Source organism: Salvelinus fontinalis, chromosome 12, assembly GCF_029448725.1.
Source record: "Salvelinus fontinalis isolate EN_2023a chromosome 12, ASM2944872v1, whole genome shotgun sequence".
NCBI lineage: Eukaryota > Metazoa > Chordata > Actinopteri > Salmoniformes > Salmonidae > Salvelinus > Salvelinus fontinalis.
The window spans coordinates 48,291,226-48,307,466 of NC_074676.1; the positions used below are offsets into that span (position 1 = coordinate 48,291,226).

Sequence of the window (16,241 nt, forward strand, 5' to 3'; positions counted from 1 at the left end):
CATTGACCCCAATACCCTACGCCAGCCCAAGCTGAACCAGATATGTGACCGACCATCTTGATTCGGTCTTATGAAGCAAAATTTGAATTTGTGTTTTTTTACATTGGATAAAAGCAGAGACACAGAGCTACAAAATTGTATATCATACACTGCATTTGAAGAACAATGGGAAAGAATTCTGCTTTGAAAGTTGATCAACTTGTAACCTCACTTTTGAGAAAATGGCTTTGAATGTTTTGGTAGCTACTAGAGAACTCTTTGTCTACACCAATTCAGCATTGTTCACATCCTCTTAAGCTTTAGCCCCACCCATCTCTTTAAGGGTTGATCTGAGAGTTCTGTCCTAACAACAACAGTCAAGCACCCAAGCTAACATGCGAATGTTGGCTAGCTTGCTAACTACTTCCAGACAAATGAGAGAACAGCTCAGACCATTTTACTCACCCTAGCAGAGCTGGTTAAGCTGTTGTTATGTTATCCAGAGTGTTGCTGACTGCAACTGTGCTGCTGGAAACAATTTATGCTTTTTTTGCCAACGTTTACTGACAGACATTGGCCATATTCAACGGGTGTTGAGCTTTCGGGAATTCGTCAGTTATTCTGTGCTCTGGCACACAGACGAGAGTGGTCTGAAATCGGAGTAGATAGCCAGAGCGAATTTACCAGCTAAGTCTATCAACAGTTGTCGCAGTGACATTCAATTGAAATGGATACTTGCATAGTGGAGTCTTTTGTGAAGATGTGTTGCTAGCTAGCTAAACAATTAACCATAATCCCAACTCATAACGTTACTACCCTGCATGAATCTGCAGGTAGCTAACCAACCAGGTTTAACGTTAGCTAGCTAACATTAGGCTATAACTAGCAAAGCAAATGGCTCCGAGATACAAATAATAAGATCATACATGTAACGTTAGCTGTCTGGCTAGCTAGCTAACAGTACCCTTTAACTTGAAATGAAAATGATCACCTACACATACTGACCAGCTCAAATAGACAGAAGCATGCAATTTGGAAGACCAATCCAAACTCATCTCTCAGCATGTCCAGCCCAAAAATTCTCTCAGCCAATCATGGCTAGCTGGAAGGTTGCTGTCTTTTTCTGTGGCTAAACCAACTAGGCTCGTAATTTAACAATTGTATTCATATTTGTAGATGGCATACAGGTCTGTTATTAAGGCACATTAAAGTTCACATGTTCCAGAAGGCATTTCTGCCAAAAAATGCATTTTGATATAATAAGTGTCTCTCCTGTAAAGTAGTGACCCGGGACGTACACCTAGTTTCCTGAAACTAGTCACAAATGGCTGACAACATTGAATGTGACTGCCAACTTACCTAACGCCTGCATTTAAGGACCACACACTCCTAGCAAGCAATGCAGGGTATTCTGGGTAGCGCTTTCTCACCTCTGGACTGTAGGGTTGATGGAGTCTGTCTGGACAGTGATAAGTAACTCTGAATAGCCCAACACTAAAGGTGTGGCGGAGGAAACAGCATGTACATCCTGCCGAAGAAGACACTTCCACTCACTGGCACTCTGGTGAATCCAAGCTGAAGTAAATGGGCTGCATTATTTATGCTCTGCAGTGTGGGATGGGCTCTCAGGCCTTCTGGCTTCTACAAGCCCAAAGCTGGGAGTCCGAGAGACTTCACCATTCGATCACACCGAATGACAAGACAATTATAGCACAAAACTATTCATTGACATTTGTAGTCAATTCCTGTAATGGTACACAAGTCACCAACTTGCATGAATTGATGGGAATCAAGTAATGTTGGTGAGCATGGGGAAACTATTAGAACGAGAACATGCTAAATGTAGCAGCAGAGTCTTAAAGCCTACACAAAAAGCATGGAAATCAAATCACCATTTGATTTGTTACTTATTTTCCAAGTAGCCCAATGCGATGGAAATCTCATATGCTTCCGTTAACTCTAACGCTACACAGGGGTGACACACATCAGGATGTTGACATTATTTGGGAATATAATTTCCTGCTATTCACTGAAGCATGAGCGGAAAAAATCCTAAACTACAAGCAAGAGGCAAACAAGCTGTGTTAGTGATACAAGCTAGCATTGGAGTGCTTAAAGCTTACTACAAACTGTCTCTACTAGTCAGAGCTAATAATGCAACACTATGACAGATGCTAACAGGTTGACCGCTCGCGTTGCAAAATAAAATTCAGAAATCTATGTTTTTCAATTATTGCATCCACACTGCTCGCACCACCAACGAGCGTCTGCGTTGCCAAGGGCTAAAATAGAAATCAGTTCCATTTCTGACGCAGATCGCGCTGCAAGTCCTGCCTCTCCTATGTCATTGGTTTATAGAAGCAGGTACCCACGTGCCATCTCCTCATTGGTTATACCCACGTGGGTGAATGAAAGAAACGAGGTCAGTGACGGTAATGCACCTAATTTATGAAAGTTGCCAATCGCAATATAAAAAGTCAAGAGAAGAAAAATCCTGGAAGGAAGAGAGATGACTAGAAACGATTCGGTTGACCGTTGGCGGAGTAGAGGACCTTGTGCATTTCAGGTAAAATAACAACTCAATGTTTATATCCCAGGACAAATTAGCCAGCAACAGAAAGCTAGCTAAATAGGACATATTAGCTAGCAAATGCTATGCTTTTCGACCTGTCCCCAAATTAATATAATTGGTTCAGAGTTTGTTTTGATATTTTAACCTGCGTGCCGTGATCGCGTTTTGTGTGGGGGTACAAAATGTATTTATGCACGATGGCTTTGGTTCCGTGTAAGGGTTGCATGTTCGTAACTAAACTAAAACAAACAGCAAGAAGACACCCTTTGGAGAATAAAAAGACACTTGGAAGCTCGAGAAAAAAAAGCACTCCCTTTCTGTGCTGCTTGGTGCATTCACCTGACGATGACCCTGATGATTTTGTGTTAGACCAGAGGACCCTGAGGTCTTGAGTGGTCTCGAAAAGCAAAACCTTTACAATGATGTGTTGACCCTGAAGCAGTCAGTGCACAGTGGAGTTCTTCCCAGTGAGAACCCTCCAGAAGTCCAGCACAGTGGCATCTTTGAACCAGACAGGCGTCATTAAAAACACAGTGCATCTTATGGATGCAAGCCAAGATAAACCTCTCTCTAAAACAAGTTGTCTTATAGGGATGAGGAAGATACAACGTACAAGCAAGATAAACACTGGGCAATGGTAAAACCTAGACTAATGTAATCTAAAAAGTATTTTCCCCTGCTCAATATGTTAAGTCTAATTAACAAACATCACACCATTTCGCAATGTCCTTAGAAACTGAGGCAAAAGCTGTTAGCCTTCTTAGATAGGGCTCAACATCTGTATCCTCCTCTCTTCGGTGGGCTTGTTGCCATGTGATAAAAGAGTGATCTGCAGTGTGGCTGGTAAGGCTAGTCTGTACAAGACGATGAGCTCAGCATAACTAGCTAGATGTGTATGCTAATATTTACATATCGTTAATATGATTCATTCAGCTATACCATGGTGTTAAGTCAATTTTGTTTTGTGATCTTACACTAACACACCATGCAGGGGCCCACTGCTAACCATCTACTTGTAGATCCAAAATCTTTGTTGTTATCCCTTACTGGCGTCCATATCCCTCATCTTTCCATTTTCTGTCTGCTGAAAACAGGGTTCTATGTGGCATCATATTTGATTATGTACTTGGTCACAGAGGTGTCACGCCCATAGGGGGCAAGTGCCCCCTCAGATTTGTCCCGTTTAAAAAGATATATATCTGTAACACTACAAGCCACCTAGCAATTTTATGAAGTTGGCTTTACCTAGCCCAGATAGGTTCCCAACCTCAACCTAGCTACCAAGAAGCAATTTCAAGCTATCAATCAAGTTAAAGTAGCTAGCTTGTCTAACTATCTTAGCTGGCATGCCTTCCGGCAAAGTTAGTAGACTTTCGAAAAGCAAGCAATAATATAATAAGAAAATACCGAATAAGGATGGGTTCATAAATTCACTCTGGAGTGCCATTGTGTGCTCAGAGTACACTCTGGGCATTCGTAAATTCGGAGTGTTGTTGGATTGTCTTCGTAGATTTAGAGTGTTACGCTCTCAGAGCGCACACTGGACGATCTGGCCGAGAAGTAGGTTTGATCTGAGTGTTCTAATCTCACAACGACAGTCAAGCAACCAAGTTAAATGGCTAAAGTTGGCTAGCTTGCTAGCTATTTCCAGAAACAAATGAGAGAACACCTCACTCTGATCATTTTACTTACCCTAGCAGAGCAGAGCAGGTTAGGCTGTTTCGTTATCTGGAGCGTTGGTGACTAACTGTGCTGCAGGCAACAATTTAATAGTAAAACAATTTAAGAACGCACCCTAAGGCTCACATTCCTTTCAATATCTTACCCAGATTTTAGCAGACACACAGAGAAGCATATTTAGTTTGTTTTTAAAAAAGCAACACCTGTCAAAAGGATACAGACCGCTCAAGAGGAATGCTTAGAGTTGCAGGAAAATATACCTTTTTGACATAGAATTAAGCATTATTATTGAGTTTATTTTATTTTTACAGTTACAGTGCACATTAACTTCTTATGGCTGCAGGGGCAGTATTGAGTAGCTTGGATGAAAGGTGCACAGAGGTGCCCAGAGTAAACGGCCTGCTCCTCAGTCATAGTTGCAAATATTTGCATATTATTAGTAGCATTGGATAGAAAACACTCTGAAGTTTCTAAAACTGTTTGAATTATGTCTGAGTATAACAGAACTCATATGGTAGGCAAAAACCTGAGAAGTTCCACTTCCTGTGGATTTTTTCTGAGGTGGCAGATTTTCAACCAAGCTCTCATTGAAATTACAGTGAGATATTGATGAGTTTTCACTTCCTACGGCTTCCACTAGATGTCAACAGTCAATAGAACTTTGTCTGATGACTAATGTGAAGGGGGGCCGAAGGAGACAGGAATTAGTCACCACTGCCAAGAGCTGACCATGCGCGTTCACGTGATAGGCAGCTCAGTTCCATCGCTCAACTGAAGTCAATCTAATTCTCCGGTTGGAACGTTATTCAAGATGTATGTTAACAACATTCTTAAGATTGATTCAGTACATCGTTTGACATGTTTCTACTGACTGTTATGGAACTTTTGGACATTTCATCACGTTATAGTGGACGCGCTTTGTGACTTTGGAATTGTTTACCAAACGCGCTAACCAAAGTAGCTAATTGGACATAAATAACAGACATTATCGAACAAATCAAGCATTTATTGTGGACCTGGGATTCCTAGGACTGCATTCTGATGAAGTTCAAAGGAAACATTTATCATGTATTTTCTGGTTTCGTTGACTCCAACATGGCGGCTAATTTGGCTATTGTTCTGAGCGCCGTCTCAGATTGCATGATTTGCTTTTTCCGTAAAGTTCTTCTGAAATCTAACACAGCGGTTGCATTAAGGAGAGGTATATCTATAATTCCATGTGTATATCTATAATTCCATGTGTATTATCATCTACATTTATGAGTATTTCTGTTGAAACAATGTGGCTATGCAAAATCACTTGATGGTTATGGAACTAGTGAATGTAACGCGCCAATAAACTCAGATTTTTTGTATATGAACTTTATCAAACAAAACATGCATGTATTGTGTAACATGAAGTCCTATGAGTGTCATCTGATGAAGATAATCAAAGGTTAGTGATTAATTTTATCTCTATTTCTGCTTTTTGTGACTGCTATATTTCGCTGGAAAAATGCCTGTGCTTATTGTGGTTTGGTGGTGACCTAACAATCGTTTGTAGTGCTTTCGCTGAAAAGCATATTTGAAATCGGACACTTTGGTAGGAGTAAACAACAAGATTACCTTTAAAATGATATAAAACACATGTATGTTTGAGGAATTTTAATTATGAGATTTCTGTTGTTTGAATTTGGCGCCCTGCACTTTCACTGGCTGTTGTCATATCGATCCCGTTAGCGGGATGCAGCCATAAGAGGATTTATTAATCAACGTTTTAGTAAAAGTGCCAGTAATTTTCAACCACAGTCCCTGGGCAGGTTATTAAAAACAATTACAATACAGACAATCAATGAGCAGTGAGCACACGCAGAGTAACATAGGACAAGCAAGACATAGCATGCAGACAAGACAGAGCAACAAAACACAAAAAGCAATAAGACAAAATCCATAAAAGCAACAAAGTGTTTCCACACCTCATGGCTCATGGATTATGGCTGTAGATTGCAGGAAAAAGCCATTTCAGGTGTTGGAGAATTTTGCTTTTTTCCAAACTTTCGGACAAGGGGCATAGCCCCCCCTTCAGACTTACCCCGACCCCCAACCCAACCCAACCTCACACTTTGTGCCCCCTCAGATTTTGGGGATGCATGACGCCCCTGCTTGGACGTGGAAATATTGCATACATTCACGAGACTAGTGTGATATTTCAATGCCAATTACCAATTCACCGATTTGCAATTAGTTAGAACCATTTGTTGACGATGTATACTTAAAGGTTGAGTACTACAGTACAATATGCGCCTAGACAATGTCACCTGTGCTAACCGAGCTATGGCTCGAGCCAAGTCAGGACAGAAGAAAACGCTGGCAGGCGCTAACTCATAATTCGATAGACATAAAAAGGGCCACATTACCTCTCTCTATCTCTGCAACCACGTAGTCCACAAGTCCAGTCCGACTATGTTCACCGACAATGACAAGCAGAGAATACTTGTCGTTGCTGAAGCCAGGATGCAAAGTTCGGTTCACATTTTCCATTGCTTCCACCTCTTCAGTTTGTTGTGTCGCCATGTTGAAAAGTTTGGCAAATAAGGCCATACAGAGAGACGCCCCTACTTTATGTATAGGGCGGAAACTCTGTAGATTGACACTTTCCAGACCAATCGGATCCCTGTGGTCAGGGATAAAGGTACAGTAACTACAGTAAATAAACTCATATTCAAATATATTCTCTAGACATAAATCGAAAATAGTCTCAAATAGTTTGCCAAAAATCTCATATTAAGGCCTATTACGATTATTATGGTAACCTAATTATTATAGGATAATACGCTGTTATATATTATAATTAATATTATTATTCATTATTATTGACAACCTGGAACAAGATATAATACTTCGCTTTGAGATCCTCTGTTGCAATATTCATATTCATTATTATCAGTTATTACTCAGGTGGTTTCCTTTTCTCAAATGAAAATCTATTGCGCCCTGTGGGGGCACTTCTCATGTCTCCAACACTTCTCATGTCTCCAATTTCAATGCAGAGATGTGACATATCATTGTTGCATTACTCCCTACAAAAAAATCCGTTAAAGCAGGAATTCTTCAGAAGTCTTCAAAAAAGTTATGTTTATTCCATTCTTACACATTTACATATCTAAAACAGCAAGATTTGAGAATACACTATTTGTCCTCATACAACATTGAGTCATCCCGATGGTAGCTGTCGTCCTCGATTCCCTAAAAGCATTTGAGGATGGAGAAGTTGCAAGATGTTCCCCGTGGACACTCGCACAACTTCCCAATTCTTGCACCTTTGCGAACTGCACATTGCTGACCCGCATCAGCATCACACTGTCAACACAGAGAACATACAGCCTACATTTATTTGTACTGTAGGTAGGCCGACTGGAGTCTACTATAAAATAACAGACACAGAATAATGGTCACGCAAAATATAAAAATGTCCATGTTCAGGCATATGTCTTACCAAGTTTCTACAAAACAATTCCATTTCAATTAAGCCAATCCTAAAACGATTCCTTACCATGGGAACCCAACCCAACTTCTTCTCATAGGCCGGCATCTGCTTACTCTGTAGTTTTTCAAGAACCTCTTGTAAAGCTTCAAACTATAGAGTAGAAGAAACATGTTAATTTTGACATGTTCATATCTATTCTCTGTCTGCAATGGTAGACTATAAACATATCGCCAATCTAAGTTTCACCATTATGAGGTGTGTATTAGCGTCCATTTGAGCAATCAATGTGCGCATGCTGTGTGAATTGATATACCTCAAAACCATCCGTCCAAGTTATTGAACAATGTACCTTTTAGAATCCTATTGGTAGGCCTATATAAAACCCTTAAAATTATGTAATTTTTTTGCGAATAACGAGTATGTTTTTCTCACCAATTCTTGTTCTTCTTGTGTCTTGATGGAGTCTTCAGGGGAGCGTGTTTCAAGAAAGTCTTGGGAGCTGGCCAGCACCACCAACACCGAGCAGGTAGCGCAGAGGAGGAGCAGGCTGCCGACCATGGTGCTGAAACGCGCGGAACCTGATTGGAAGTTGATAGCAAAGCAGACCGAATCAGTAGGTCTAGGCTAGTATTCTGGCTGGCAGACAACCTGGACCAAGGTTTTATACGTTGCTTTGACATCATCTGCTGCAATATTCATAACACTGAAATTATCGAATTATTTGACATGTAACATTTCCGGGCAAATGTGTTCAAATAGCCTGTACACGTGCTTATACTTTTGCTATTTTTAAAGGGGAACATAACGAACAAAACTCTGGCATTTTGTCTGGCAAAATGGCATTTCCCAAAAAGTATTCCCTCCAGGGAATGAAGAAATAGTTTGAGTTGAAGACCCAAAATAAGGATTAAGGAGGCTTCAATGTTCTTTATTAAGAACACATAGGCTGTGAAAATCACAACAGCACATTTTGAGTTGTTGGCTATATTAGCAGCTATTGTGCATCCTAGACCAAATCCATAGAAATCTCACAGCTTTACTGCTAAGGATCCTTTACAAAAATCTGCTTGTGTCTTAACTTCGGTATTCAAATTCCCAATAGTGATTCTAAATCACTGCTATTTTGAGGGTCCTATGTGTCATCTGATCTTTTGACCATCTACGTCAAACCAGGTCTGCTTCCCATCTCCTCTTGTGCGCATAACCTTATCCTTGACCCAAGGTTTGTTCCAATTGACCCAGTGTCATACCCAGAACACTGCGTCATCCACAGAGATAGATAATACAAAATATACATTTTATGGTGACTGGTGAGGGTTTGTGTGATTTCAGATTCAAATCATTTTAACCACATTTTCTGCATTTAGGCTGCACATATATACTTGATGCAACTGAAAAACTGCATGCTAAACCTTTGTGTGTTATAAAGTATAAACATTTTACTACTCCCTACTCAATAGACATTTCCGAGAAACATGGTTTAATTATTTGGTCTAATATTGACACTATAGTTCTTATGTGCTGAAGAAAACCATGTGGTGAAGCTCAGGGTTAAAGGTGAGATGAAACCATGCGGGGGAGGGGGGGGGGGGGTTGAGACATCCAAAAACCTACAGTCCGATATTACATTTGCAATCATTTTCAACCATTACATTTTATCTACATAAAACATGTATAAGAAATGCAAAAGAAATGCCAAGGCATGCGATTTGGTTGAATAAATGTTCTCTTGAAAAATAAAATTTTAAAAAGAATCCAAACATTTGAAATTTACAGTAATAAAATAAACTCCCAAAATGAACTGACATTTAAAAAAAAGCAGGATTAACAATTCATTCAATTTTTTCCCCCACTTGACCATAAACTAGCTGTCCCATTATTTTATTTCCCCCCCAAAAAAGAAACATTGGAAAAGCTTTTTCCAACAGTAAAAAAATAAATAATAAAGTGCCAAAAACGTCAAAGTAAAAATATCCTTCCAAAAAGCCTCTTGGAAGTGCTGAGTTAACAGCTTGATGAGCTAGGGTCACCGTACCCCTAACACCATACCCCTATCCACAATCATCTTCTGGTCACGACACCCATCTTCAGTAAGAAAAAACCCTGACAACTGCAATGCATCAGACACAGAGCCCCAACTGGACTGCCTCTGTGTAGTACAAGAACATTCGGTCTTTGGAACTCATCCTGTTTCAAGAGAACAGCTCTTTTCATCTTCTTCCCCATTCTAGGGTCTTAAACCAACCTGAAGGGGAAAAGGCAGGAAGACAGAGTTATGAGCACTTAATAGTACATAGCCCACCTTTAGAATCCTCAGGCTTGTATTGTAGGTACTAATATATATCGTCATAGGATATTTATTCAGTCTACAATCTTCAGTGACTGCAAAATGTAGGCCTTTACTTCTGTAAGTTCCAAATAGACCTACAGTTATAATCAATTGCTATAGATCGATATACGTTAGTGCTATCCCGCCTTCTCCAATTAAAATATTACAATTATCCTTTGATAAAGCAGTTGAGTTACAGTGAGTTGGAATTGAAACCACATGAAAGATCACTTTACCTTATTCCTCTGCTCGTTTCTCTTTATGAGCCCGCTTGCGACTTGCCGCTGTCTGCTGCATTGCCTAAGTACCAAAAAGTACCGTTCCATATATCATTACGAAATCAGTTTCCTTTAGTAGTAACTAAATCATGATCTGATAAAAGGAGATTTAAGGAGATCTTAAGGTGGACGTCATATCCCATATGAGACTCTGAAATGTTAAATGGGGAGTATTGACATTGACAGTTGCCGCATTCAAAACAACTGGAAAAATATGAGGTCAAATCACGACGTCAGTGATATTCAGGTCGGAGCTCTAGAAAGAGGCCCAAGTTCCCAAGTTGGAATTCCGGGTTGGATGACCGTTAAAATCGATTTTTTTCCCCAGTCGGAGCTCGTTTATTTATTGAATTTTTCATAGTTCCTCTGAAGTCAGAGATTTCCGAGTTGTTTTGAACGCAGCAATAGAACCTATGAACATGGCAGTGTTTCCGTCAATCGGAACAAATGGAAGAGGCTCTTGCTAACCATGTAGCAGCCAGTGTGGTAGCCACACAGGTACCAGGACAGCAGCATGCTGGATAAGTCTGTAACGGACGAGTCTAGCCCATCGCCAGCATCCACCAGCCCTGCTCGGGGGGGCCATACACACGGTGGAGGTGGAGGAGGAGGCAGGAGTGACAGGAAGTCCTGGAGGAGAATATACCATTATTACACCAGCATTAAAAATACTCAAATACAAACTGTGAAGATCTCTTATTTATTACACCCACAACATATCACAGACATGAAATAATATTACTCTTGCTGGATGTACAGGCTTGAGGTAGCCAGTCTCACACAGGTTGAAGATAGACATGTAGGTAAGAAACACACACACAGCCTCACCAAAGACCCATTGGGCGGTGGCACTGGAGGAAAAAAAGGAAACGGGTGATCATTTGGTTCCTGACTCCGGCCATTTGGTTCCTCTTTCCGACTACTTGGCTTCTTCTTATCCCCCTGCTCATTGCCAAGGTTATAGCCTTTTCCCTGAAACAACACAGAGAGAAACATACAAATATCACAATGTGTAGTTTGGGACATACCATAGTGGACAAGTCTAACATATTTCAATGCAAACGTCCTTATCTGTAAACATCAGACATCAGTAAAGCATAACCATGTGTCAACAATGTATTCCAGACGTCCTGAAAGAGGGAATAGTACCCAGACTCACTGGAGGAAACTCAGGTGGCCGAGGTGAGGAAGGCTCCTCTCGTCCCTCATGTTGAGGTGTCCTCCACTCTCTATCCTTCTTCCAGTCTGCGCTGTTGTTACTAATGGACCTGAACCCTTCCACAGCCTAGGAGTGAGAAACTTGCCTTACTGAGCTGACCCACGCAGTGCTTCAATATGGAAGTTTTCGGGCAACCCGACCAAATGTACATAGAAATGTGTTTCATAGATGTCATTCTCATTGAAAGCAATTCTAAGAAGCCGTAGATCTGTTCTATATCCACTAATTCAATGCTTCCCGTTCTTATGTTGTTGTTTTTTTGCGTATTTTACTTTTGTTTTTGTACGCCAGCTTCAAACGGCTGAAAATACTTTATCTTTGGTTATTGGAAAATATATTTCAGGATGGTTTAGATGGTACAATGATTCGCTACACTATAAATGGTGGAACGATTTCTGCATACTGCATCTTTAAAGTTTGAAACATCTTACCATCAAACTTTACTTGAACCGTCTGGCATCTGTCATAAAGGCCACATAAATGAGGGTTCAAGTGAAGTTTGACCCCTTGTTGCACCTTGGCAGTAGCTCTTCCACAGTGTCGTCCCAGGTCATCTGGCGATAGCAGGGTGCTCAGCTCCAGCTCCTCCTCGTTCCCGTAGCCTTCAAACTTCACCCGGCAGCGTTCGCCTCTCATCCACACCAGCACCGCTGGGTAGACCAGGCCATCCTCTGAGTACACAGCACGGCACCGGGAACCCAGCATCCACACCTGGTACACAATGACATACATACACACCATACGGGAAAATACATTTAATAGACCAGGTAGTAATGAAAGCAAGCTAGAGAAACAGAACCAAAAGAAATCAAGTTTTCAACAGTGCTATCATGACTCTTTTACCAATGGTGTATTTATTAGTTGCATACTGTCGTAAAACGAAGTGTTCTTCTGATGACATACATGCCCGTTTTGGTTTTAAGATATTCCTCCCTTCATCAATTCACAAGGGTGAATCACATGAATCACATGACTTGGAAGGGGCCACCCGCTGACCACATCCCAAAAATCTGTCTCCTGAAAAGCCTAACTGATTACTTTTGAGTTTGCCTTTGGGTCAACCGGTCCCTTATTTGGCACATCAGTTTCTGAGAGTTTCGATTCCATCAGTTTCTGTGGATTGTCTGCAAGCTTCTCATCGCTCTCCTTTTCATCGCTCTGAAAGATAAAGATGAAACAAAGTAAATTACTCAGGATTCAATGTTGGAAAATTGTTCTTCGGATTAAGACATTCATGTTATTTGTTTTTGGTTTGAGGACATCTCTCCCATCATCAATTCACAAGGGGTACATTTCTTGACATGGAAGGGACCATATCCCACAAATCTTATTCTTCCAAATAGCCTAACAGTTTTGATTCAGTTTCGGTGGGTTGTCTCCAAGCTTCTCATCCCTCTCTTTTTCATCATTACAGCTCTAAAGAATGAAACAACGACAAAGGAAATAATTCAGGATTTGTTATTGGACCATTATTTTTCTGATGAAAACATGGAGACATTCATGCTAGGCCTATTTGTTTTTTGTTTTTTTTTACTTTGGAATGTATCCATTAATCAATTTAACTTTTTTTTACTCATCTAACTACATAATGGTAGTTGTTATACTAGGTAAATTAAGATGTAGCCTAGGCCTATTCACAATACAGGTGAATGCATAATCAATGAGTGTGTGCATGAATTTAGTTATCAATCTTGTTTTGGCTGATTTTATGAGGCTACAGATGAAATATAATCTGTTTACCTTCCATTTGGGACTTTTTTTATTGTACTGATCAACAACATTTGCATAGAAGAAGCAATCACTTATTTTCTAAAAGTGTGCACTGTCTCTTTAAGAATCATGATGTCATTCATACACAAAGTCTGTTTGAGGGTAGGGCAAAGATGATCTTGACTGGGAGAGACAAAGTGAATGAATACAGTTTTTGGTGACAATCAGCAATATTTTGCATTGTGGTTTGCATATTATCCCAAACAAGGGACTAGGGTAGTGAATTGATGTTGGCTTCAGTTGTAAGCTAGCAAGGTAAGGTAGCCTACAAAGCTGGATGCTACCGGTATCTTCTTGCACTGTAGTGTTCTAGTCTGTAATGAACATTGTTTTGGGAACAGTAATTAGTGGTTTCAAAATGTCTACATGCCATGTTTTATTATTAAAATGTGTTAACTTTTGTGCAGCATAAGTGGTTCCTCATGTCAGGCTAGAGCTAGCCATGAGTAAGTGGAGCAGGCACGGTGCTCTCGCGCTATAAGGGAACGGATCTGATCCTCTTTCAATCAGTAGACCAGGTGACACACATTTGACAGAAGTACCGAAAGTAATAAAAATTCTAGTACCAAACTGTTTATCATGTTCTAGTTTCGGTATACCGTGCAACACCATTGCCTATGGCTCACCCGTTTCTCCTTCCGGGGCTGGTCAGCAGCTTCAGGTAGCATGGCGCTCAGGTCCATCTCTTCCTCGTTTCCATAGTTGTCAAACTTCACCTTGCAGCGCTCCCCCTCCAACCAGACCAGGGTGGCAGGATAAACCCGCCCATCCTGTGACCACACAGCCTTGCAGTGGGACCCTATCTCCCACTGCTCAAAGAATCACAGATAGAAAGCGCATTAAGAAAAAGATTCAAGCTTTATACACCACAAAAATGTCAATCTTCCATCTATAGACTAACGGATTACCTTTAAATTTGCCTTTGGGTCAAATTGTCCCTTACTTGGCACACAAGATTCAGAGAGTTTCTGTGGATTGTCTGCAAGCTTCTCATCGCTCTCCTTTTCATCGCTCTGAAAAATAAAGATGAAAGGAGATTATTCAGGATTCAGTATTGGAAAATTGTTCTTCTGATTAAGACATTCATGTTAATTGTTTTTGGTTCATAAGGGGTCAATTTCATCACATGGAAGGGACCATCCTATGACCACATGCCACAAATCTTATTCTTCCATATAGCCTAACAGTTATGATTCCGACAGTCTCTTTTTCATCATTACAGCTCTAAAGGATGAAACAAAGACAAAGGAAATGATTCAGGATTTCTTATTGGATCATTGTTCTACTGATGAAAATATGGAGACATTCACACTAGGCCTATTTGTTTTCGGTTTTAACACATGCCCACCAATGTCCCCATCATCAATTCACAAGGGGTATATCTCGTGACTTAGAAGGGGCCATCTGACCACAGAGCATTAAGAGAATCAGAGACCAAAGATCATGAGGAGAAGCTTCAAGCCTACACACACCAAAAACATTTGTGTTCCATCTACTGACTACCTTTGAGTTTGCCCTTGGGTCAACTGTTTCCAGACTTGGCACACAAGATTTGGACAGTTCTGACTCGAACAGTTTCTGTAGATTGGGGAGAAGCTTTGTGACACTCTCTTTTTCGATGTTTGAGCTCTGAAGGATGAATGAAACAAATGAGTCATTAGGTTGATATTCATGTATTGTTTTGGGTTTCAAGCCATTCCAACCACCATCGATTCACAAGGGGGAAAAGCTTATCCACCCACTAGTATACTTGTCAAACTTTACCCGAAATGTTTGAAGGGCTTCGTTATAGGCCTTTACCAGTGCCGAGTTGTCAGTAACCACATACCCTTTATTCTACATCAAAACAGAAACCAAATGAATGCTAATTTAATAAGAAATTACCTAGCTAGCTAGCAGTTGACGGTAGCACGGCTAGCTGTCAACTTTATCAGTGGCTAACGTTAGCTAGCCTCATCATCATCATCTTGGTGAAGGGAGATGGCTTGCTAGCTATGCTATAAAACCCTTACCTCGACTCCTTCACTTCGCAATACAATACTTGCTGGACATTCAGCCATAACTGTTAAGTTGAATGAAACACACGTATTGACTTATTGTAGTTGTTTCAAATGTAGAAACAAAAGCATTGATTACATGAAATTCCCGCGAGTGTGTCAAAAGCTGCAGCGCACCATGTGTATGCTACAATGCATTCTGGCAATTGTAGTTCTTAAATGGTTTTGTATTAATGGTTGCAATGGCGCCCCCTGTGGAACCGCAACATACCGTTCACATTATTATGACAGTATAGTAAATTATTCTCCACGAGGATGCAAAATAGGCTACCATATGGTAGAATCAGAATGAGCAAGTTCTAAAACCTTTACATAGCAGCAATATAGCTTATTACCCAAATGCTATAACAGATTGCTTTTGGTTATGGCTTTCTTGGCTATTAACTGGAGTAGGCCTACTCAAAGTCATGTGAGTGACACATCGGGCCACTATGCTAGATAGCCTACAGGCTACAGCCAAAATGAGACCATGCATGTTCCCTACCCTCCTCCATCCATATCCTCTATCCGCCTCCACCCGTTCCATTCAAAGCATTCCATTAGACCAATGTATTTCATTCTGTCTTAGTATGCGCCGCTCACAATTACCATCTTAAACCGGGGAAAGTGTCAAGGCTAACTATATCAAGTTTATTTTATATAGCCCTTCGTACATCAGCTAATATCTCGAAGTGCTGTACAGAGACCCAGCCTAAAACCCCAAACAGCTAGAATGCAGGTGTAGAAGCACGGTGGCTAGGAAAAACTCCCTAGAAAGGCCAAAACCTAGGAAGAAACCTAGAGAGGAACCAGGCTATGAGGGGTGGCCAGTCCTCTTCTGGCTGTGCCGGGTGGAGATTATAACAGAACTATGCCAAGATGTTCAAAAATGTTCATAAGTGACTATATTGT

At 40.7% G+C, this 16,241-nt stretch overlaps 3 protein-coding genes across 4 annotated transcripts in view; all 3 read right to left on the minus strand.

Moving 5' to 3' along the window:
• LOC129867528 (microtubule-associated protein 1B-like) overlaps nucleotides 1–6,816 on the minus strand; it is a 54,351-nt gene extending 47,535 nt beyond the window's left edge. The window contains exon 1 of the mRNA XM_055940991.1: nucleotides 6,628–6,816. Within this exon, the coding sequence (XP_055796966.1) occupies nucleotides 6,628–6,811 (184 nt within the window). The 5' untranslated portion in view covers nucleotides 6,812–6,816. The remainder of the gene's footprint in view (nucleotides 1–6,627) is intronic.
• Nucleotides 6,817–7,330: 514 nt separating this feature from the next.
• cart1 (cocaine- and amphetamine-regulated transcript 1) lies at nucleotides 7,331–8,498 on the minus strand. The gene is made up of 3 exons (XM_055940997.1): nucleotides 8,130–8,498; nucleotides 7,764–7,847; nucleotides 7,331–7,570 (listed from the first exon to the last, which is right to left on the minus strand). The coding sequence occupies exons 1-3, from the start codon at nucleotides 8,253–8,255 to the stop codon at nucleotides 7,457–7,459; spliced, it is 324 nt and encodes a 107-aa protein (XP_055796972.1). The 5' UTR covers nucleotides 8,256–8,498; the 3' UTR covers nucleotides 7,331–7,456.
• A 106-nt stretch (nucleotides 8,499–8,604) lies between these two features.
• On the minus strand, nucleotides 8,605–15,478 carry LOC129867529 (survival motor neuron protein 1-like). Of its 2 annotated transcripts, XM_055940994.1 has the most exons (11): nucleotides 15,306–15,478; nucleotides 14,797–14,922; nucleotides 14,202–14,306; nucleotides 13,920–14,102; nucleotides 12,562–12,681; nucleotides 12,040–12,234; nucleotides 11,464–11,589; nucleotides 11,133–11,276; nucleotides 10,773–10,934; nucleotides 10,263–10,326; nucleotides 8,605–9,942 (listed from the first exon to the last, which is right to left on the minus strand). In XM_055940994.1, exons 1-10 carry the CDS (start codon nucleotides 15,351–15,353, stop codon nucleotides 10,264–10,266), a joined length of 1,272 nt encoding a protein of 423 aa, XP_055796969.1. In that variant the 5' UTR covers nucleotides 15,354–15,478; the 3' UTR covers nucleotides 8,605–9,942; nucleotide 10,263. The 2 variants fall into 2 exon arrangements, with proteins under 2 accessions (XP_055796969.1, XP_055796970.1); XM_055940995.1 differs by lacking the exon at nucleotides 14,797–14,922.
• Between the last annotated feature and the right edge of the window lie 763 nt (nucleotides 15,479–16,241).

Coding starts and splice junctions, on each gene's coding strand:
- cart1 (XM_055940997.1), bottom strand. CDS start 8,255: ATGGTCGGCAGCCTGCTCCTCCTCTGCGCTACCTGCTCGGTGTTGGTG. Junction 7,848..8,129: donor CACAAGAAGAACAAGAATTG/GTGAGAAAAACA, acceptor TCTACTCTATAG/TTTGAAGCTTTACAAGAGGT. Junction 7,571..7,763: donor AGTTGGGTTGGGTTCCCATG/GTAAGGAATCGT, acceptor CTGTGTTGACAG/TGTGATGCTGATGCGGGTCA.
- LOC129867529 (XM_055940994.1), bottom strand. CDS start 15,353: ATGGCTGAATGTCCAGCAAGTATTGTATTGCGAAGTGAAGGAGTCGAG. Junction 14,923..15,305: donor TGCGAAGTGAAGGAGTCGAG/GTAAGGGTTTTA, acceptor TTCATCCTTCAG/AGCTCAAACATCGAAAAAGA. Junction 11,590..12,039: donor GTGGAAGAGCTACTGCCAAG/GTGCAACAAGGG, acceptor TCTCACTCCTAG/GCTGTGGAAGGGTTCAGGTC.